General features: G+C 44.4%; 5 protein-coding genes across 5 annotated transcripts; 2 read left to right on the top strand and 3 right to left on the bottom strand.

Annotated features, from left to right (window-relative positions):
* Positions 1 to 118: 118 nt before the first annotated feature.
* MYCFIDRAFT_207116 (uncharacterized protein) lies at positions 119 to 4,302 on the bottom strand (the record flags this gene model as incomplete). Its single annotated transcript, XM_007926404.1, has 13 exons — positions 3,601 to 4,302; positions 3,453 to 3,562; positions 1,665 to 3,417; positions 1,517 to 1,583; positions 1,359 to 1,486; positions 1,323 to 1,333; positions 1,287 to 1,294; positions 1,066 to 1,184; positions 912 to 1,039; positions 750 to 888; positions 563 to 715; positions 218 to 518; positions 119 to 183 (listed from the first exon to the last, which is right to left on the bottom strand). Exons 1-13 carry the CDS (start codon positions 3,622 to 3,624, stop codon positions 119 to 121), a joined length of 3,006 nt encoding a protein of 1,001 aa, XP_007924595.1. The 5' UTR covers positions 3,625 to 4,302.
* Positions 3,562 to 6,214, top strand: MYCFIDRAFT_214561 (uncharacterized protein). The gene is made up of 2 exons (XM_007926405.1): positions 3,562 to 4,011; positions 4,186 to 6,214. Exons 1-2 carry the CDS (start codon positions 4,000 to 4,002, stop codon positions 5,578 to 5,580), a joined length of 1,407 nt encoding a protein of 468 aa, XP_007924596.1. The 5' UTR covers positions 3,562 to 3,999; the 3' UTR covers positions 5,581 to 6,214.
* MYCFIDRAFT_173041 (uncharacterized protein) lies at positions 5,603 to 12,855 on the bottom strand (the record flags this gene model as incomplete). The annotated part of the gene is made up of 10 exons (XM_007926406.1): positions 5,603 to 5,614; positions 5,655 to 5,660; positions 5,703 to 5,779; positions 5,830 to 5,959; positions 5,986 to 6,270; positions 6,304 to 6,548; positions 6,586 to 6,643; positions 6,672 to 6,705; positions 6,735 to 6,753; positions 12,840 to 12,855. 10 exons carry the CDS (start codon positions 12,853 to 12,855, stop codon positions 5,603 to 5,605), a joined length of 882 nt encoding a protein of 293 aa, XP_007924597.1.
* Positions 12,856 to 19,150: 6,295 nt separating this feature from the next.
* Positions 19,151 to 19,758, top strand: MYCFIDRAFT_207118 (uncharacterized protein; the record flags this gene model as incomplete). Its single annotated transcript, XM_007926407.1, has 4 exons — positions 19,151 to 19,422; positions 19,449 to 19,484; positions 19,505 to 19,644; positions 19,671 to 19,758. The coding sequence occupies exons 1-4, from the start codon at positions 19,408 to 19,410 to the stop codon at positions 19,756 to 19,758; spliced, it is 279 nt and encodes a 92-aa protein (XP_007924598.1). The 5' UTR covers positions 19,151 to 19,407.
* A 1,744-nt stretch (positions 19,759 to 21,502) lies between these two features.
* MYCFIDRAFT_187181 (uncharacterized protein) lies at positions 21,503 to 22,299 on the bottom strand (the record flags this gene model as incomplete). The annotated part of the gene is made up of 3 exons (XM_007926408.1): positions 21,503 to 22,117; positions 22,169 to 22,183; positions 22,243 to 22,299. The coding sequence occupies 3 exons, from the start codon at positions 22,297 to 22,299 to the stop codon at positions 21,503 to 21,505; spliced, it is 687 nt and encodes a 228-aa protein (XP_007924599.1).
* Between the last annotated feature and the right edge of the window lie 289 nt (positions 22,300 to 22,588).

Here is a 22,588-nt window from a genome sequence, read left to right on the forward strand (position 1 = left end):
AGCTTATTAATTTAGGAGGGAACGACTAAAAATTTCAATATTTTCTAAAAATAGACCTAAATGAGAGTATCTTTGCTATATATTGTATAGCTATAAGTCCTCTAGATAAAAAGATACATTAAAAACAATTTGTAGGGGCAAAGATTGTACTGTATCGCTGCGGTAAGAAGTGCTGCATTGAGCCTCTGGTACGTATAGGCCTCCGTAATGCTTCCACTTTCACGCTTCTCGGCGGCGAGCGCGTCTTTCTTTCTTTCTTTCTTTCCACGCAGACATTCGATACAAGCAGAGCGTGTACCGCTACCTTTCAATTTCCAGCTCGATTCGCGTCCGCCCAAGATGCCGACCAAGTCGCCACGAATGCAACCTTGGCCAGGCATACAGGACACATAAATTGGGAACATGGCATTTGAACATGCGGGAGCGAAGCACGTGCACATGATCTTGAAAATATCGCAAAGCCCTCTTACGACTCCCTCTGCCTCTGCCTCTGCCTCTGCCTCTGGCCCAATAACAGGCTCCAAAAAAAATCATCCTGGAGTGTTCATCCTCCGCAACCCACGCCCGGGTCGATTGCGATGAACACGTGTCCGCAGGCAGATGCTTGTGCATAATGTAGAGCGTGTAAAAGCAATGATGTGGATGGCGTGGTGAGAGAGCGCTTCTCTTTCGATGCCAAGAATCCGCGAACCTTCGGAAGCAGGAAAGAGGAAATCTGAACACTACGTTCTCTCATTCCTTATGCATACATCGTAAGTCAGATCCAACAACCCCGACTCAAGAAAAGAAATGTAATCTTTCCCGAGCTTATGTACCTCCTCGCCTTCAGGCTCCTCGACCGAATCTTCAGAAGCAGCATGACCTCCATGCCATGCTCCATCGAATTGACTTCAAAATTCAGAGGATCGAACTCCTCATCTAGCTGCTCGAGGATTCTGGAGACGTATCCTCTAACATCTGGGTCGTTACTCGAGGAGAAGCTGAAAAAATAAGAAGCAGCTCGATTCCGTCGAGCTTCGAGGAAGCTACCTAGTACGTGCTCATCTCCTCTTAGCGGAGGCGTACATTTTCAAGAACTCTTGTACGTACCTTGTCTTGAATTCGCCATTGACATTCAAAGCGTTCTCCGGTGCTTCGTCCCCGCGGGATAGTTCTCCGAAGCAGATGAAGTGAGATCATAAGTCCTCACATATTTGTCTCGAGACTTTCTTCGAATACAGGTACCCGCAGAGTCGATATGCTACGCTTAGAATCCTTGACCCGAAGGAGTCGAATTTAATTTCTACGTGGGGCACTTACAACATCACATTGTCGAACTCCACGAGCAAAGAAACTACAGCATCGCACATCTACAACACAGCACGCACAGACATGGAAATGGAAATGGAAATGGAAATGGAAATGGAGACGAACGTCCCTGCTAAGCCCTCGTTTCTCGGCGACATCCTAGCCAGGTATATTCCAAACCCACCACGACGCTCATCAACTTCATGCTAATTCAAGCAATCTATGAAACACCGGTAGCTGAAGCTACTGTCCCGACCCTCTGCAACACATCTCCGCGCCTTCCTTCTTGGAGATTCCTAATTTGCGAAGTATTTGCCGGCCGCGGAAGGATAGAATCCATTGCGTGCGCGAACCTCCTTACGACGACCTATTTGAACCGCCAGCGAGTCCGCCCCCTCGGCCATTCCCAGCACATCGTATGTGCCAGGAAAAGTGATTTTCGCATTGACGGGAGCGTCGGCAGGGCGCTGCCGAGTGCCCATACAGACGCCATCCTTGTTGCAGAAGGTGGCGCCTAGGGATCCCGTCGCAGTCTCGGGCTGTGGTGGAGAGGACAGTTCGGTGGGCTCCTGAGCGCCAATGCTGCTCGAGCGGGAGTTGCTGACGGTGGAAGGGGGCGTGGGAGGACGAGCGGTGGTGGACCCAGTCTTGACTGCAGGGCTCCGAAGAGCTGCTGCTGCGATGCCCTTGCTCAGCAGATTGTTTGTGGCCTTGACGATTTCGGCGATAACTGGAATATCGGTATTCCCCACAGAACCAACTCGCGCCTGAGCCCCATATGCACGCAGCCACTCGCGATATCGCTGCTTTTTATAGTAGTCGTCAGCTTGCTCTGAGTGCTCTGGCTGCGCGAGCAAAGCCACGTCCTCAGCAATCTTCTCGCGTGCAGTGTGCAAGAGGTGGATCTCATTCGGCTTCTGCCAATAAGAAGCCTGATCCTCCTTCGTTGCGGCGTCGTTGAGTGCCTGCATCTTCTTGGATCTCTGCATGTCTTTACCGCTAGACATCCACTCGTCGACAGGAAGCTGGGCAGGTAGCGGAATCGCGATCATAGAAGTTTCTGTGAGGGCCTCACGACGCTCCACAGCCTTTTGATCATCTTCTCCGGTCTTCTCCTGTACAGCCGGCTTGGGAAAGTATGCGTCCTTGTTCTTCATAAGATGCTTGTAGATCGAGCCAAGCATTCCTTCTCTAGTGATCGACTTTGCCTTAGCTGGCGGCGGCATAGGTGGCGAAGTCGCTGCGGCTGCTAGAGCAGACGTTCGCGGACCAGAGACTGTCTGACTCGCTGTGCTCGTACCCACAGCACGAGTTCGAGCTGCAGGCGCGGGAGCTTGAGGAGCCGTCGGTGGCTTATGACCCTGGGGTACTGGCGCGACTGGTCGGGCCTGAACACCTGTCACGGCTGTTACAGAAGAAGCCGATGAAGCTGAGGTCGATGGGGCAAACGCAAAGCCGCCTGTCGGAATTGACGATGCTGCAGCAAGTACTCCAGACTGTTGTGGAAGCCGCTGGTCTCTTATAAACTTATCCTTGCCGAATGATCGAGGTGAAGCAGCGCGCTGGCGAGACGGCCCTGGAGCATTCGCTCTCGCCTGGTATGCCTGATGGTGAGCACGACGATTCGCCTCGTCCTGCAGATTTGTCAGACTCTGGTACTCAGGGAAAGATGATCTCATGTTCCGACTTACCTGAGCATAGTCCTGACGGGAGCGCTGTGATGAGTGATACCCTTCATTGGCCTCATACCCAAAACGCTGAGACCGTTTCTGTTCGAGGCGCGCACGATGTCCTTGGCCACTGTACCGATTCTCCATCTGCTCAGCTACATCATCAGTGCCGAACGTGGATGGCGTGTTCCACGCCTCGAGGGCAGCTGCCTCGTCCGGGTTCTTTGCATGAAGATGAGCGTTGGCCCGATGATCTTCGGCCCTCAGCAGTATCTCGCGTTCTTCGCGCCGATTTCGATATGACTGATCGGGGTCGCCCTCATCTGGTGCAGAAATCTCATCGCGGCGACTGTTGCCCAAATCGGCCAACATGCGAGCCACGTCGGGATCCATGGTGGCGGTAGGGCGAGAGTTGGTCAAGAATATGGTATTCTGTTCGGTGTCGTATGTGGCGGAATGACTTCGAGGTTGGAGTGATGTTAAGGAAAGCTCGACCCGTTTATGTATGCGGGAGAAACGGCCCGGCCGGTGTGTGGCTCTTTCGGGCAAGAACAAGTGAGATCGATTGAATTCGAAGCCAGCCAGTCAAGACACAACTTGTGACTCTACTTCACGGTCAATTGGGACTGTACTGATGCATCACGAGTGTCCAGAGTGATCGGTCCATGCCGGCTACTCACGGCAGATCACAATAATGCCCAGAAAACCACGACGTTCGCCAGAGCAAGACGCTGACCAAGATCATCTCAGCCTGAGTGAGTTCCTTTCAATTGCTCACGATACAACGCAAAGACACGGACAAGGTCGTTGGCGATTGTCGCTCCACGAGATGTCCACTTGTGACGCGCCTACCACGCGTGAAGTCTTTCTGCCTGCAATGCACAATGCCGCTCGTGTCACCGACGACAAGCGATGCATGTGATGTACAAGGGGGGCAGTCCTATCGCGTCTCCGATCAGAACGGAATCCTCATCTTTCGATTTATCGATTGGTGTCTGGCCATGCGTTTGAAGGCTGGACACCGGAGACTGGCAAGCCGCATATGACCCCTGTCGTACGACACGGCCACGGCCTCTGGCTTCCACGCGATGCTTGAAGGCTGTAGTGACACAGGCAGCGGGAGGCCAGCGCCAATGCGACCAGTCGCAATGAGACTCTTGCAACGAACTGCGAAATCCTTCTTGCCGAGCTGGAAAAAAAGACATTCGAGCTGTCGAATTTGAGGCAGACGTGTCAGCAGCAAGAACTTCTGCTAAATCAACATGTGGCACGCGCGGACGAAAACGCAAACGCCGCTACTGCCTGGACGAAGAAGGCCGAGGAGCTTCAGGCAGAGTTGGAGAGGAAACAAAAGGAATGGAATGAAGAGAAGGAAAGCATCGACCAGCAGAATCAGAGCAACATCAACGAGTTGAACCGCACTCATCTCCAAGAGCGAGGAGATCTGCGAGAGACGGCGGACAAGGCCAAGGCAGAAGTAGCAAAGCTTCTATCGACCGAAAAGCTCCAAGCAGCGTGCATCATCGAGCTTGAGAAGACCAACAGTGATCGATCATCCCAGATTGAGCAGATTGGAGCATCACGCGACCGTTTCGCTGCTACCCTACTTCTCCATGGAGTGAGACGCGTTCAAGATAGATGCCTCGTTAAGCGACTCGAAGAGTCACGCGATCAATTTGCTGCCCGCCTGCTTCTTCAGGGCGTCAGGTGTGTTCAGACTGATCTTCTTGTACGGAATACCGCTGCGAGGTTGATCAGCCGGAATTGGAAGCTTAGAAAGACGCGTTGTGAATTGCAGCAGAGTGAAGCCGATGTCAAGGCTGAACGTCAAGGCTACGCACAGGCGTCCGAAGAATACAGTGCAGAGTTGAAGCTCCGCAAGCAGTCACAGAAGAGGTATGACGACGTGTGTGCAGCACATCGAGACTCTGTTGAGGAGCTTCACGATGCTCAGGCGCAAGTGAAGATCGAAGCAGCAAAATCTCAGCAAGAACAGGCATTGCGCGAAGGCTTGAATGAAACGCTTAGAGAGAGGACAAGGCAGTTCAATGAGAAATCTCTCAAGTGCAACACACTATTAGACGAGCTCGAATCTTGCAGGCTGCAGCTCTCGGAGAATAAGAGGACCCAGGAGCAGGAGAGCAAGAGAGCTCAGGAGGCGGAAGCAAATGCTGTGATGCATCTCAATGCCAGAAAAGGGGCGGAAAAGGAAAGAGATGAGCTGAAAACGTGGAAGGGCACACTGCAAGGATTATTCTTCGATCGAAGCCGAGAAGATGACAGCTCAGGACTAGCGACCAAGCATCAAGAACACGACGCGTCGACCACAGATCATGGTACAGCGAAGGCCGTGGACAAGGTCAGCGAGCCATTGATTGACAACGAAGGACACGATCCCATCCGGAAAAACAGCCATTCTCCCGAGCGAAACGCCATCGACAAAACCAGTAACGACAATCTCCCATCGACAGAAATTGCACCGATGATTTTTGGTCAAAGCGGTCCTCCGGCCACCAACAAAAAGCGCCAAGCAGATGGCAAACTCCCCCAAGCACCAAAGAAGAAGCACAAATACAACAGCAGCGCAAGCAGAAATCACGAAATTTATCATCCACCGACATAAAACAGATATACCCAACCTCTATCTAGCCAGCAATCTAACTAACCAAACACAACCGTCCCCCCTCCTCCTCCCACCCCATCCTACTCCTCCCCTCACCCAACCCTTTAATAAGTACCCTCAACCTCAACGCCATCAAAACCTTCCAGACCAACTTCCTCCTCCTTTCCATATAATCCTTCCAACGATGAATCACCAAAATCTGAATCAAAGTGTTTTGTCTTTGATGTCGTTTTACTAAATTCTGGAGACGAGCGTAGTGCTCGATTGCGGATTCAGGGCTTGGGGCGGTGTTAGTTGGGAGGGTTGAATGAAGAGGGGGACTTATGATTCTTGAGAATGGATGTTTATGTTTATGTCTCGGGATGAGATGTAGCGGTATCTGACTGGTGCCATGCTGTGGGGAACTGGACTGGATTTGTCGGGTTGGTTGGCGAGAGGGTTCTGTCGATTGGTTGTTTTGGCTAGCTGGTGCTGGGGGGATTTGTAGATGGTGATAGACACCTCGTGAGATAGGTTGATGATGATGATGATGGAGAAAGGCCGACCAGGCCAGATAGGAGAGGTGAACGTGATATCAAGCTTGTGGTGTAATTGGCCGATGTTGATGTGAAAATTTTCGTTCTTTCGACTGTTTTTGTGATGTCTGATGAAGAATGCAATGTTGATGAAGAGATTAGAGGGTATACGGTACTCTTATGTCTCGCATGAATCTTCGCGACATACCTTGCCATGACCTTCCGATACTTCACGAGATGGGAAAATGCGGAAGAAGAAAAGAGTCATTCGTGGCCTGAGATAGCTTCGGGAAGCAAGAGTTTGCAAATCAACGACCAGCTCAGAAGACGCTATAAGGAATTGTGCTCTTCCATTGGCAAATGGGTAGACTCTCGATTCAATGTATTGATGATAATAGCCAAATAATACGTACATCTCTTGAAAAATGCGACGTGGTGATGATGATGATGATTCTCATTCACACAAGTGGAGTCAGCACGTATACCTCACCGATCATGATTCCTGATTCATCTCCTCCCGCAACCCTTCCCCAATCCCCGTCGATCTTCTTTCGTCCCCAGAATCACCGATACAACTGCCCATCCCTCCTCCAGAGCAGTCATTGCTATACTGCAACCCAACAAGTGAAGTTATCTAACCCCTGCCCCCTGCCTCCATCTCAGGCTATTTTCGCTTTGTACTCGTGACTTCCTTTATGTTCTACGTATACCGGATCTCGGGTCTTCTTAATATAGTATAGTATAGAAGGAAGAGCGAGCCTTAGCGAAGCGCCTAAAGACAAACTATACTAATCGGGCGATTCCTTACTTACAATACCTCCTTATAGACTATATATAGATTTACAACTTAATATATAGTATAGATAGGGCTTAGTGTATATAGAGGGGGTTCTGTAGTATAGGAAGGCGCAATATATCGTAGATATTTTAAAACTAGTATCGTAAAAGTAAGATCTATAGTCTATTCTAACTATACGGACAGTTTCGGCTTTCCGTTTGTTCTACGAATACCTATATCGCGACAGACAACAACTATCTTCTAGAATACCCTGTCTATGTAAGGAACCTTAGAAAGCGATGCTCTAATACCTCTAAGTGTCTCTTTGCCCGTATTTGCTATCCTTTACTTATATTCGCTACCTATCGGTACCTATCCTTAAAATAGCTATCTCGCTAACTTTTCCGTACCTCGATACTTATACGTATACCTAGTAACCTGAAACTTCTTAGATACCTTTAAGACACATCCGCGATCGTGTTTAACGTTATACGCTACCGGATAATCTAGTATTTAGTACCTCTATATCGTATCTAGTATATTAGCTATCCGATATATACTGCCGCGATAGCGACACTCGAGCGCCGAGACCTACTATTCTAAGAGTACAGATACGCGCTCTGCTAGTCTTTGCTGCTTCTTAAAGTCGTATATACTACCGCTTAATAGACCCCGACTATTATATCTAATACTCGATACCTAGTCTTCCGATATCTTCTATATCTACTATACTAATACTTCCGCTAACACTTCCGATAGTATATAATAGGCGACTGTAATGCCTAACGCGCTCTCTAACCTCTCTACGCGCGATCGCGATAAGGCTAAGAAGGGTAGACTTAATATCGGCGATACTAGCGCTAGCGCTAGAAATCGGCGTAAGAAGGAAGGCGATAAGTACTTCGTACGCCTATCCGGTCGGCCTATAATTAATCGAATAGAGCCTTAATAGACTATCGACCGCGAGCTAGAGATACTAGAACTTAACGAGGATAATAAAGCTAGTTAAGCGGCATACTTCGAATAGCGCTACGCTAATATAGATAAGTATAGCCTCGAGGAGGTATAGTTACTTATATAGGACGCTAGCGCTAACGAATAGGCGATTATATTCTATAATCGCATTATTAAGTATAGTCTGCGGCGTATATTAAAGCTAATATATCCCTATCGCGAGCTATTACTAGAACCGACTAAGATATAGCTCGACTACGTCTATACTATTATCTTCGGGAGACAGGATATATTGCTTTTAGCTCGTACTAGCGCTAGTAAAACGATTATCTTCTAGGCCTATACTATACTTACTAGCTTTATTATATTACAGATCGTGCCGCTAACCCGCATTACTAATAAGTAGAGCGAGGATATAGTATAAGCTATCCGCTAGCTAGATCCGGATAAGTAGAATCTAATTAAGGTCTACGTCCTTACTACCTAGACTAAGGAGAAGGATCTAGGCATGCTAGTAAATATTAAGGAAGGCCGATATTAGTATATTATCTGCAGTCCCGAGTAAGTAATAAGCGCTAATTTCTAGGAGGCCCTACGTAGCATTGCCGATCGCCTTAGCTTATAGGTATAGGATAAGGCGTATATATATCTTAAGTAGAAGGACTTCCGCGGAGATTATAGTATCCTTTACCTCCTTCGCTAGCTTATAATATAGGATACGACTATTCTCGCGTACTCTACTATATTAACTAAGGAAACTAAGAAGTACCTCTTCGAGTATAGCCTCCGTCTATAGGGCAATAGCGCTTTCTAGACCTAGGTTATCTAAAGCACTATCGATCGCCCGGATACTAGATATATCTTATAAGAAATCCCGAAGGGCTAGATAATAGGCTTCGATTACCTATACTTTACGGTCTAGTATATAGTAGACAATAAGGGCTTAGCTATACTATAGAACATCTAGAAGACTATTATATTTATTAATAGTCGTAAGCAGATCGACAAGGCCCGAGTAACGATATACTAGTAGCTCGTACTCTTAACTAATTATATTAATAAGAAGTCCCCGGCTAAGCAACACTCGCGGAAGTATACTTAGGATAGAGAGCTATTAGTACCTAGCGGAGACCGCACTATCTATATACTCGGTATTGTGTCCTTCTATACGGCGTATATAGCTAATATTAATAAGAACAAGCGATATAAGGAGTTTAAGAAGCGACAGTCTTAAATCCGCATCCTATTCGGCACTCTAGCAACTTCTACTAGGGTTAATATACTAGATATCGCCCTAGTAATCTAGATTAAGCTTCTAATTACTAAGGATGTCGATAATCTAATATAGAAGTTTAGTCGAGCGGCTCGTATCCCTAGTATAGAAGCATTAGCAGTTATATTCGCGCTATACTAGCTTAATAATCTAGAAAAGCGTATAGTAGAGGGTTCTAAGTACCGCTCGATAATCCTACGATACCTAACAGCGCCTAGTACTAATACCGTTATACCCTATTAATTATAGGACTATATCCTAGTCCGACTATCTAACCTTCGATATACTACCGTTCCTAGTAAGGAGTTTAACGTTAATAAGGCTATCTTCGATACGTTTAGTTAGGAGGATAAAGGGGAAGATAAGGACACTATTATAGCCGCTTAGTAGCAAGCAGTTACTATACTACCTCGTCCTTTTTAGTCTATAGGCAATCCTTTTAATAACGCTATCGCAAAAGCGATCGCTAAGAACGCTACTAAGAAGCCCTAGTCTAATAAGGAGATCGGCTAGTATAATAATACCCTAGACATCTAGCTATAGTTATAGAATATACGCTACTACCCTAACCTAGCGTATTGCCGTTGCTTTCGTAGTATAATCTTAGAGATCTATAGCGAATACGAGTGTGTATATCCTATCGATAAGGTCGTAGTAGGTACCGCCGATTGTTGTAGTATATATAATCTAGATCTTCTAAATCGGCTAGTCTAGGAGGGCTATACTACTCTACTAGTGCTAAAGGCACTAACAGCCCCTACTGCTAGATTAACTTAGTACTACGCCCTATTATATCTCGAGACCTTTATCTCTAATATTATAGAGTTAATCTTTCTAGATTAATACGATAATCGCCTATTTAGAGTAATCCTATCCGCATTTGTAGTACCGGAGCCTACCCTACAGAATCTCTATAATGTCTTTAACTGGAAGTACGGCCGTACGGATAATGCCTTCCGCAGCTATACTTCTTTTTACGGCTAGGATTACGACGCTCCTATTAAGGAAACAGATATCGAAGAGTAGGCTATAGAGTTCTATACGTAGCACTAAGCCGATAAAGCGAACAACCGTCGAGAGATCCCTATAGAAGCGCTTCTCCTAGAGATAAACCGTATTATCTATAGTATCTTTGCTAGATACGAGGTCTTCGCTATAGAGAAGAAGAAGAAGGAGGACGACAATAAGAAGGCAAAGGAGGCTACTACTACGGCCGCCGGTACCGCGCTTCGGCCTATATAACCTACCGCTTAGCCTACTAACTAATAGCAGCGCCGTAACTAGTTGTAGAAGAATACCTAGAATTCTGCTCGCTCTACTATCGAGGCTCGTAAGAAGATAGCAGCGAAGAATACTAGAGGTCGAGCTATATAGGATCTAGATTACGAGGAGACTACGCGTCGCCGAGTAGAAGGTAGTAGCAGCTAAGTAGGAGATAGTAATAGTAGATTAAGCCGTCGCTTAGGTCGTGCTCGTACGCTATCGGCTCGAGAGTATAAGAAGGGTATGTTAGTAGGTAGATAAGGTAGTAGTAGGTATAGGTAGTATTCGATAAGGAGCTAGGAGGAGAGGGAGGAAGGCGGGTAAGTTAGCCTATTACTAAGCGCTAAGCCCTGCCTAAGGCATTAAGACCCTAGCTTTACTTAAGCCTAGTTATATGCTAATTACGTATAACCTCTTTAGTCCTAATATACGCTTCTCTTCTAAAGGCTACGCCCTTATAGCCGGTCTTTATTCTAATCTTAACCTCTATTACTACTAACTTAGTAGGTCTAATAAGCCGCTTAGTCCGCGCTAAATTAAACGCTTAACTACCTAATTATATAACTATGTTAAACCTTACCTCTAATATAATACAATGTTTAACTCTAACTGCGCTATCCCTATATATAATAAACTATAAAGTAATATATATCTATAAGAATTAAGGACTATCGACTAATTATAATACGAGCGCGTCTTCCCTACTATAATAGGTAGGCGTACGAGGTATTGCAGCACTACCTCTGTTCTAAGTAATATCGTTCCGAGTTCTTTGCGTCTACTTTAAAAGACCTAGCAATATTCGTTTTAAGGGCTTATTTCCGTTACTTCCGAGGGCTATTTACTATCGTAGTTTCGCTAGCCCTAATTAGTTAGGTTTAGTAGCCTTTAAGTGTTAATTAATCTTATCTTTTTAAAACATAGTTCGTCTAGTTTCTATAGGTAAAGGCTATTATAAGTATAGTAGTTAAGGTTCGCCTCGCTTAAAGGGTCGGAAAGATCGAGGAGTAACCTATTATCTATAAGATCGACCCTAGCTAGCTTAGCTCTATATTTTTTGCCCTTAGTTAGTCCCTTAGTTAGTCTATTAGTCGCTTAATCTTTTAACTTAGTTAGCGTAGTATAGGTGAGATTGTTTTTGTAGATATAGTAGCGATAATAAGTAAGGTTAGTAATAGTAGCGAGTAGGTAATATTAATAATAGCAGCGCTAGCCGTCTTAGCGCTAACTTTACCTTACTCCTAATTTCCTTCTTCGGCTAGTAACGCTTTAACTAGCAATATACTCCGTAATACTATTACTAATATAGCCGCGCTAGCCGCCGGTATACTACTAGCTCGTAGCGCGACACTATTATCTTTATTACCGTTATTCGTACGCGCGCGCGTATCGCCCTTATCGATCGCTTAGGCCTTAGGGCCTCGATAGAATAAAGGAATAAGAGGGGGCGCTAAGAGAAGGGTCTTATAGGGTACGCTAGTAAAGAGGTAGATTCCTTAAAAGAGCAGGCGGTTAGCTAATAGTTATAGCGCGCTCGTTAACACTCGGTACGCGTTTACTATAGTAGTATAGTCTTATTATCCTTTATTACTAACAATTGCTTGCCTCTAATTAGTTAGCTAATAGTACCCCGGGGGTAGCATTAATCCTAGGCCTTTCTAGTAACATTATAGGCCCTTAGCCTTCTTCTTGTTCTTTATACTAGTCTAATACTTATCTAACAACTTAGTTATGTCTTTAAAAGAGGCTTTAGCTTCCTACGAGTCCTATTTAGGTAAATAGCCTTACTATCTTAGGAGGTATTCCTTCTTACCTTGCCTAGTCCGATACTTTAGAATACGTTCTATAGACTACAGCTCTTTACTATTAGCTAGTATATCCTCGGATTTAGTAGGCGCTTTATCGCCTTCGCGCTAGTAATATAGTTTAAGGAGGGATACGTAGAAGGTATTATAGATAGTATAATAGGGTAGAAGCTATAACTAATAGGCCTATACGGAGGAGCCCTTAACTTCTCGAATGCGGAATAGGCTAATGTATCTTAGTGCGAGCTTAGGCCTTGTTTTGCTATTAGGTAATAGGTGCTTGCGGTCCGCGGATGCGGAGGTTCTTCGTACTAAGTATAACTATATCGCCTTGTTTAAAGGTTATTAGTATATAGCGCTTATCGTAGTAGGTCTTTTAGTACTCTTAAGCCTTTATTAGTTTCTTAGCTATCTTAGTATAGATTTCTCGCATCTTCTAGATACGTTCTATTACCGCTAGTGTTTCTAGTACTTAACGCGCTTCCCTTTCCTTACGCTCGGCCTCGAGCGAGGTAAATAGGTCTTATAGTAAGGTAGCGTTTTGGCCTATTATAGCTATATAGGGTAAGACCTTAGTTAATAAGTGCACACTATTGTTATATACGAATTCTATAGGTTATAGGAGGTTAACCTAGTTATTAGGGTTCTTATTAATATAGCTACGCAGGTACTGCTATAGCGTAGCATTCTGCCTCTCTATCTAACCGTTAGTCTATAAATAGAAGGCTATTAATAGCCGATGCTTCAGTCTTAGCTACAAGCAAATCTCGCTCTAATAATAAGATATTAGTGTCGATCTACGATTAGACACTATCCCCTTAGGGGTTCCCTAATAGGTATAGAAGATATTAGTCTATAGCGCCTCTGCTATATTAATAGCAGTCCAATCTTTGCGCGCCGGGATATACCGAGCGCCTTTAGTAAATCGATCTACTATAATAAGGATAGTATTATATACGTCCTTACTGCCTCTACGCTTAGTAGGCGGAAGGCCTATAATAAAGTCTATTATAAGCTCTACGAATAGCTTCCTAGGAATAGGAAGTAAAGACAACTCGCTAAAAAGTAAGTGCTTTAGTACTTTACTACGCTAGTATACTACGTAGGTCTATACGTATTCTTTTATTATTTTATATACTATTTACTATTCGGCTAGTAGTATATACGCGATAGTAGCTCGTACGACCTCTCTATACTATAGTAACTAGCAAGCTTACTATTATAGTGTCGCTTTAAAAGCTCTTATCTAATCGATTGTTTAGCGGGGATATAGTATCTGCCCTTAAACTTTAAGTAACCCTTATCGTCGATCGACTAATTATTACTCTTACTAGATCGAGTCGTTCGCCTACTTACAAGCCTATTAATACGTTTAATAGCAAAGGCGTCCCTCTGCTAAGTACGCAATAGCTTATCTATAAACGATTTACTATCCCTATTTATAAGGTTATTTAATAGCACCCTTGCTATCGAACGAGGTACGTATTATATATATCTAATAGTACTAGTAGCCGGAACTACTATAACCTCTTCTATAGTACTGTCGCTATATAGGCTATTACTATAGATAGTAATGTCTTTAATCGAGTTATTATAGCTCGAGCGATCTACGTCCTTTCTAACGTATACTAGAAGAACGACAACTCCGCTATAGTATTTATTACCGCCGCGGGGTCCGGAAGTCCGCTTATCCTACGCTTGCTTATTAAAAATACGAGCTATAGCAATCTTATACTATAGGGTTAGAAACAATAAATTAATATACTAAGTCTCGCTATTATAATTAGGTCGCCTCGATAGGCTATCGGTAGGGTTACTTACGCCTAGCTAGTATAATATATTAAAATCGAACCCGGCGAGGTAGATAGCCTATCTAGCCTATCGACTTATAACCCTAGTAACCTTTGTAATCCTACGGAGGTTGTTATAGTCTATATAGACCTAAATAGGGTACTAAGCACTATCGAGATAGTAGCGCTAGTACTTAAAGGCTTCTACGATTGCTAAGAGCTCTTACTCGTAGGTCTCGTAACGACGCTCTATATCGATTATCTTTCGTAAGAAGAAGGCAATTAGGTACTAGTAGGTGTTATTAGCCTATTATAACATAATAGCTAATATAGCGAACTATAAAGCGTTAGTCTCAATTCGGATCTACTTACTTAGTACGAAATAGTGCAATAAGGGGACTTTAGTAAAGCGTTGCTTTAGACCGTTAAAAGCGGCTTATACTCTATTAGTCTATTTAAACTCCCTAGATAGATTAGCCTTAGTTTTAGTAAGCTTAGTTAGGGGCATTATATGCCGGGAATAGCCTTTAATAAAGCGGCGATAGAAATTAGCGAAGCCGAGGAACGACTATAGCTCCTTAATTAACGTAGGAATAGGCTATTTAGTAATAGTCTAAATACGGTTAGGGTTAGCCTTAATACTATTAGTTAATACGATAAAGCTAAGGAAGGCTACCTCCTTAGTAGCGAAGGTGCATTTAGAAGGCTTGCAATATAGTCTATAGGTCCTTAGGCGATCGAGTACCTTACGAACTATAGCCTAGTGCTCTATGGTATTAGGTAAGTATATATAGACTAGGATATCGTCTAGGTAAACTATATAGAGGTAGTCTAATAGGCCCGACAGGGCCCGATTAATATACGACTAGAATATTATAGGGGCATTAGCTAGGCTAAATAGTATAACTAAGTACTCGAAATAGCTATAGCGAGTATAGAAGGCTGTTTTCTATTTATCGCCCTTACAAATGCAGATACGATAGTACGCATCCTTAATGTCTAATATAGTATAGAAATAGGCGCTAGATAGGCGGTCGAGGGTCTTATTAATAAGCGGAAGTAGACAGCGGTCCTTAATAGTAATAGCATTAAGTCTACGGTAATTAACACATAGGCGTAGGCTACTATCCTTCTTTAGAACAAACAGGATTAGTGCACTAGCAGGGCTATTACTATACTAAATTCGACTATTAGCTAGGTTCTTATCTAGGTATTTACGCAATATAGCAAGCTCTCTTTTACTAAGGTTATAGAGTAGCCTAAAAGGAACCTCCTTACTATATATAATATCGATCTTATAGTCCGTCTCTTTAAATATAGGCAACGTCGATACTAGGTAGTGTTTAAATACATTAATATAGGTCTCTCGAATAGGCTATAGGATACAAGCAAGCTAATTAGGGTCTATGCTATTAGGGGGCAGAGGTTTATCGTTATCCCCTAATAGGTCGACTATTAGGTTAGCTAAGGTAGAGGCTAGTATTAGGTTGCTAATAAATAGGACCCTAATATCGTTAGGGCACTCGCTAATATTAATATATTTAATATCCTCCTTCCTAGCGATTCTAAATCGCTACTATTAGCTGCCTAGGTCTATAGCTACGGCGTAGTGCTTAAGAATAGGGTTTCTAAGGACAATATCGGATAGAAGGTTGTTTATATCTACTATATAGGTAGTAAAATCTAATAGGCGCTTATTACTAAGGTCGTCTTTTAGAACTATAGGAATATAGTAGGCCCTATAGGTTAGGTGCCGGGCTTTATTAAACTAAGCAAGGGTTAGTAGGTTAGCCCTATTTAATTGTCGAAGGTCTAATTGCTTAGCTAGGCGATAGCTAATAAGAGCGCTAACTAAATTTCCTAGATCTAGCATAACCTTAGTTTTATAGTTAGTGCTATACGTATTATATACGAGACAGGTACGTATAATAGCTAGCACAATATCGATAGTCTTACGCCGTACGAGGCTAATAGTTAGTACGGCGCTTACTCCTTTTTCGAAGGTTAGCCTATAGGGGTAGCGTTAGCCGCTAAAAGGTGTTTCCTATATTTAGCGGAAGCGCGGTTAATCCGGGCCTAATCCCTTAGTTTATCGTATTAGCCTAGTAGATAGCTAGTGCTATTATAGTTAAAGCACTTTAATCCGGTTAGAGGGCTGCTATAGCTATTACTACTATTATTAGTCGAGCGGTTAGTATTATAGGGATACGAGCCCCTTCTACGGCCCCTATTACGGCCTCCTCTATATAGCCGTCGGCTACGGCCTCTTCTACGGTTATTATTACCGTTCCTATTGTTAGTAGTATTGTTTTAGTAGGAACCTTAGTTTCCTCCGCGGGCACTACGATTGCCGCGGTTAGTACTAGATAGTCGGATCCTCGATTCTAGTCGTTATTAAAGCTAAACAGCTCGTTTAGCTATTTCTACTTCGACTATAAATTAAATGCGTATTAGGTTAGCCTGTTTAAATATACGGCGACGGTCTAATTCGAGAATAAGCTCCTATCTAAGCTTTAGGCATATTTCCGAGATCTATATAGAATTAGTCTTAGTAGGAAGGTCGTCCTCGAGAGTCTTTAAATAGGCCTCGAATAAGCGAGCCGATTGATTAGTCTTTTATTTAGCTCGAAGATACTAGTTCTAAGCGTATTATTGCCTTAGTATAGAGTTTCTAAGGGTATCTAGTATAATAGTTTTGTAGGTTTGCTACTAAATAGCGGTCTAGTCGTTAAGGGAGTTAAAATAGTTATTCTAGGTACGCTTTAGGTCGCTATTAATATACTATATAGCGTAGACAACTAATAAATAGTCGTCTAGAAGGGCCCTCGGTGCATTTCGCTAGTTAAGCTCGCAGTTACGAATATAGTCGTTATATTGCTTTCGACTAGAGCTATTAAATACAGTGTAGTCTCTAAGCTTAGTATCCTTCCTCTTCTAAATAGATAATAAAGGCCCCGCTATTAGGTTAGTAGTAGTTATTAGGGCTTCCTAAAGGCGGCGAAGCTCGAGGAGGTTATCCTTTAGCTATTATTCTTAGCGCAGGGTAGTAAGCCTGTTTTAAGTAGCTTCTTAAAGTCTCCCTACTAGTTAAGGGCTAAAGGCTAGTTAGCTATATCGACGGTTAACAATGTTATTAAGAATATCGTTAATAGGCAATTCTAGATTATTACCCGGAATTATAGGTTCTTTATTAATAGGCTCTATACTACTAGTATTGTTATTACTAGCGCTGCTAGCGGCGCCGCGGTTATTGTTATTGCTTCGTAATAAGCCGGCTATTATAATAAGGGATAGTACTAATAATATATTATAGCCCCTTATAGTACGGATATAGCGGAATTAGTAGGTATCGGCCTAGTATAATTAACATAGTATAATAGGCCGTATAGAAGGCCTTGCTTAATAATTAGTACGGTTGTTTTAATAGAGTAGTACGTATAGGTCCTGTTCTCCGGGCGTAATATAGTTAAATCGATAGTTTTCGTAGCTATACCGCTAAAAGCTTGAAATAAGGACTATCTAGCTACTACCCTTAAAGGGTAGATCGAATACTATATAAGAAGGGTATATTAGTAGGTAGATGGGATAGTAGTAGGTATAGGTAGTATTCGATAAAGAGCTAGGAGAAGAGAGAGGAAGGCGGGCAAGTTAGCCTATTACTAAGCGCTAAGCCCTGCCTAAGGCATTAAGACCCTAGCTTTACTCGAGCCTAGTTACATACTAATTACGTATAACCTCTTTAGTCCTAACAACGATATAGTTATAATAAGACTAGCGAAACCGCGAATATAAGTTTTAATACTCTAACTACGATCGAAGACCTACTCTCTACCTATATACGTTCTAATACCGACGAGGACCTCGAGCTATATAATAGTAGATTAACTGCTATCGCTACCGCTATAGATATAGATACAGATATAGCCTATAGGTATAGGTATAGGTACTCGTCTAGCCGCCGACGAGCGAGTCGAGATATAATACCTCTTTAGTATTCTAATCGGTAATAATATTAGGATAAGAGACAAGCACTTCTATAAGCGCATTACGCGCATTCAATCTAATACTAAGCTAGCGCTTCGTCGTCCGCTACGACTCCTTTAAGCGCGATCCTATTAACCTAAAGCTACTTACGTATACTAAGATCTAATAGTTAGTCTTAGATATTAGTAAGTATAATATAAAGGCTCTAAAGCGTAACGCTACTATACGTTCGCTAGACCGCGTCTTTAAGGATTAGGAAATGCTAGGCACGCTATCTAAGTAGCAATATAATGCTCTCTATAATATAGTTTTCGGTAATAGTAATATAGTCTAGTTACTAAAGTAGGAGAAGGACATCGTACTTAATACCTATACTATAATAGTAGGCGACGAGGCGTACTGCCTTAGTAAGGAAGATAAAGCAGAAGAGGTAGATAAAGTTAACTAAAGCTAAGTCTTAGTATATAGCTTAGAGTAACCTCTGCTCTCTAAATATAATATAATACTATATTATCGTATATATATATACTAAACGGGGATTATTATAAAATTAGTAGCGCTAGGGCCTCTAAGTATTTATATATCGATTAGGCGATGTTTTAAAATAGGTGTTTTTAGTAAGACTAAGTCTGTTACTAAAGCCGGCTTTTAGCTAGGTAGTGCCCTCGGCTTATAGACTATAAAGTACCGTATAGGCAGGTACTGCCTAAGGTAGCCGAGCGAAGCGATAGCTAAGCGGAATAATAGTCCTAAAGTTAGGAGTGCCTACTAGTTTGCCTCTTACCTACCTGCCTGCCTCCTGCCCTCCTACCTGCCTCCTGCCTTCCTACCCTCTATACCGGCCCCCGGCTGCTATTAGGCACTTAACAGATTTATTAGGCTAATACTTCCTTTTAATTTCTTCTAATAAGATCGCCTACATATAATTTCGTTTTCTTTTTCTTCTAATTAGAGGCCTAGCTAGATTTGTATAAGCGCATCTTTAAATTAAACCCCTAGCGAATACCTCGTACGTAATTCTACTAACTTCTAACTATTATTCCGCTTAGCTCGTAAATAGATAATACCTTTGCATCCTCGTCGTAAGCTCCTCGAATACTCTAGCTTATGCCTGTTTATATCGCTTTGCTCGGATAATATAACAACCTAACGTCGTATTAATATAATTTTTAGGTAGAATAAAATCCAATTGCCTACTTTACGTCCTTATTATAAAATATTAATATATATCGCGTTATATACAATATCGCAAATTAGGGATCTTAGATCTAGCCCGATCGGTACTTTTGCTATTAGACCCTTGCTGCGCAAGGGGTTTATAAATAAACCGGTGGCTCGTGCGCTCTAAGCAAGGGTCTAATAGGAGATAGCCTGCCCCCTCCTTCCGATCCATTCAAGTTCTCGTGCTACCTTTCGACCTTCGCCGACTCCGCAATTATTTCGAAATATTAGAGTTTGAACAGCCATGTTTCTCAACCCCGTGGGGAATCCTTGTGCAATGCGGAGAAGGAGCGGATCGTGTCTGATGATGCTGAGATTCTGGTGGAGGTTGTTGTTGTGAGGATTTCGCCAATAATGATGCTTCTTTCCGCTTGTTGGCAGCGATGGCTCTTGCTTTCAACTGGGCCACTGCAATTGGATCGAGGGATGTTGATGCAGTCGAGGTTTTTGAGGCTGCCTTTCTGCCCAGAACGAAGGGTAGGTCGCTTTGAAGGGATACAACGGAAGATTGAAGGACCTTGTTGGTAGACATCATGGCGGGATTCGGCTCGAGATCAATTGGTGCAGATGGTATTGGCGTGTAGACTCCAGCTGATTTCGTATGTAGCATGAAAGCGTCATGTCAAGGAATATATGTGTGCATTGAGCATCATGGCCAGGCTCAACTCGATCTGAGCGGCATAAAGGATGACTGGGTTTTAGGGTCGTACTCAGAGCGGGCCTCTTCCGGATAGCATGAGTGGGAGGCCAGGAAGGTGTGCAATCTGTTTGCAACGGTGCTGTGCTGCCTCATCGTGTTCGGTTCCACAGCAAAATTTCTGTGGACGCTGCGGAGATCAGCTATCAGCAGCCTCGGAGAGATCATCAGTCCGCTAGGAATTGATCGGGTCGTAGTACTGCGCGCATTTCCGGAGTCCTTGGTGGATATCAAGTCAGTCGTGGCCCTTTTAAGTGGTGCGAAGTTGGTAAGCAAGCTCATGTCGTAGCTTCAAGCTCGTGTGCGATCGCAACAGGGATGGGTGTCCCGATGGTGCCCGATTGGAGCGATCCGCGCATGTATCACTCAGTCGTTACGCTCAATTGCACATTATATGGAGCGTAGAGCAGAGGGCCTCGCCTTCTAGCAGCTGCTAGGTGTCACGTCTTGCCGAATGGCGATATTTTCCATTCCTTCCCAGGATACCGGTGTTTCGTTGGCGACATGAGTTCTACTCAAGCGTTGCTGGCTTGTTGATAGCCTGAAACTACTGCCGGAACCATCCCGAGGCCTGACAGTGAACTCGTGCCAGCCAGTCATCGATATATGCTGCGGGAAAGCGCAGGGAGGTGATGGCACTGCTTTCTTCCTAATGGCTAGCTCCAAATGATTGATTGTTCTATCAAAAGTAGTCCTCACCAACATACTGGGAACTCACGCACTGATCTCCACAACCACAATCAGGCTTATCCAAACCATACGCCTTCCTATACAGCTTGTAGATGTTCGGATTGCAACCTTTGCACTGGTCTTCGCCGCCGCAGAAGGCATAATTGCAATCACTGCGATATTGCTTGTCCTCCGAACTACCACTTGAACAGGCTGTACATTCATCTTGGCAACTGCATTCGCTTTCTACAAACTTCTCGTTAGAGGATTCCGTGCATCATCGGGATAGTAGATGTACTTACTGACTCCTGGAATTGGGCCACAAAGACCGGGGACTACATCCGGAATACAAGCCCAGTAGCATTCTTGCAGTGGGTTCCCTCCGTCTGGTTGAGTTCCTACCGGTCAGACGTGATAAGCCATCTCTCCTTAAATGACGACCGTGCATTGATCGTCATCTGCAGGCCTGTGAAAGGGCCATGATCTCGTCCATTGTGCGTTACAAGGTTCCCGGAATCAAATGAATGAGTGCTATACAGAATGGCGTTGCTCTTCAGTTTGGTGCCCTTGCGCGCGTGCGGCCGCAACCATTTCTTTTCTGAAATGGCGAATCCCAGATAAAGGCCTGTAGTTTCCTGGTCATGAGCATAAGGTCTCGATATCATGGAACAGCCATACTTTGGTGGCTGCACGTAGCCCGAGTTGCGCGGAGAGGCCACACCTAGTCTGCTCATTGTTCTTGATTCAAAAGTTTCTTGGTGGGTAGCGATCATGATCAGAATGTAGCTCTAGCATAGACTGAGACTGAGGCTCCATCGTGCAGCACGCTTACCTCTATACTTCAGACTTTGTGCCGAAGGTTGATTTGAATCCTGTCGTTTGTCTCATTACGTACCTGCTCTAATCCTTCTCCGCCGGCTTCTTCTTCGTCGGTCGAGGACCAAGCATGATCTCATCAGCTTTCAATCTTGTCTCAAGTGCGCGCAACGTCTTTGCGAAAAGACACCTTCTCGACAGCCACATTCTCGTTGCCTTCAGCGTCCTTCTTCAACTGATACACGTACAGCACCAGCACGTCTCCTTGAACGTCCATCAGCACGAAGCTCGGCACATTTCCTTCCTCGCCATCCTCTCCAACATCAGGTAACGTCTCGTCGACCCAGCTAATGGCTCCAGTAGCGCTACCGGGATTGACGAAGAACTTTCCTTCCATTTCATATGCCTCAAACTTGCACGTTCCACCCCAGCATAGTACATCGACGTCCATTTGGCGCGCTGCAATAAGCAGTGCATCTGGATCGCCGGGAGGAATTATGCTATCGCCGTGTGTGAAGCCGATGCGTAAGCTGCCATGCGTGACTACTTTGCTGAGAGCTGTGGGGATTGGAAAGCTGGATTCGCTCGGAGGCTGCTGGCCTTGCTGGAAGGCAGCAGCGGGTGCGGGCGACGAGAGGGGAATATCGAAGTCACCCTTCACGAGTTGCAGATCAGGCGCTAGATTGCGCAGGAAGGCGTACGCGGACGGTGATGTGAGGTTGCCCAGACATAGTATCTGCCCGATCTTCCCCGGCGTGAGGAGTTTCTTGAACTGTGGGATGCTTCAGTAGCTGTTCCTGCGTGTGCAATGGCTGCTGCTGACCTTCTGGGGGATGTCCTGGAGCCATGTCAGCGATTCGCGTCGCTCGTGGCGTGATCAGCATTTGTCCAGCGTACAATCGCTCGGTCGGGGATATGGAGGTCGCCCAGTATTAGGACAAGCCGCGACGACATTGTTGGTGCAGGATGTATCTTGTTGCTGTCTACAGCTGAACACGGCTTACACTTCGACATGGGCAATCTCGAGCCTGTTCTAGCTCGGCGGCCACAGCCGCTTCGTCAAATGTCTCTGACGGAAACATTGCCGACAGTGAGATACGTTTTTTGTGGAGTCTCGATACCATCATTCGGATCGAATGAAAGCCACTCCATCCGCCTCACGATTCATCGCCACTGCCTGATTGATCGAACCCTACAAGGTACTACAACTTCTCCTCTCGTGGCTCGAAAACTGCTCGGAACA

This window comes from Pseudocercospora fijiensis, assembly GCF_000340215.1.
Source record: "Pseudocercospora fijiensis CIRAD86 unplaced genomic scaffold MYCFIscaffold_3, whole genome shotgun sequence".
In the NCBI taxonomy this organism is placed as follows: domain Eukaryota; kingdom Fungi; phylum Ascomycota; class Dothideomycetes; order Mycosphaerellales; family Mycosphaerellaceae; genus Pseudocercospora; species Pseudocercospora fijiensis.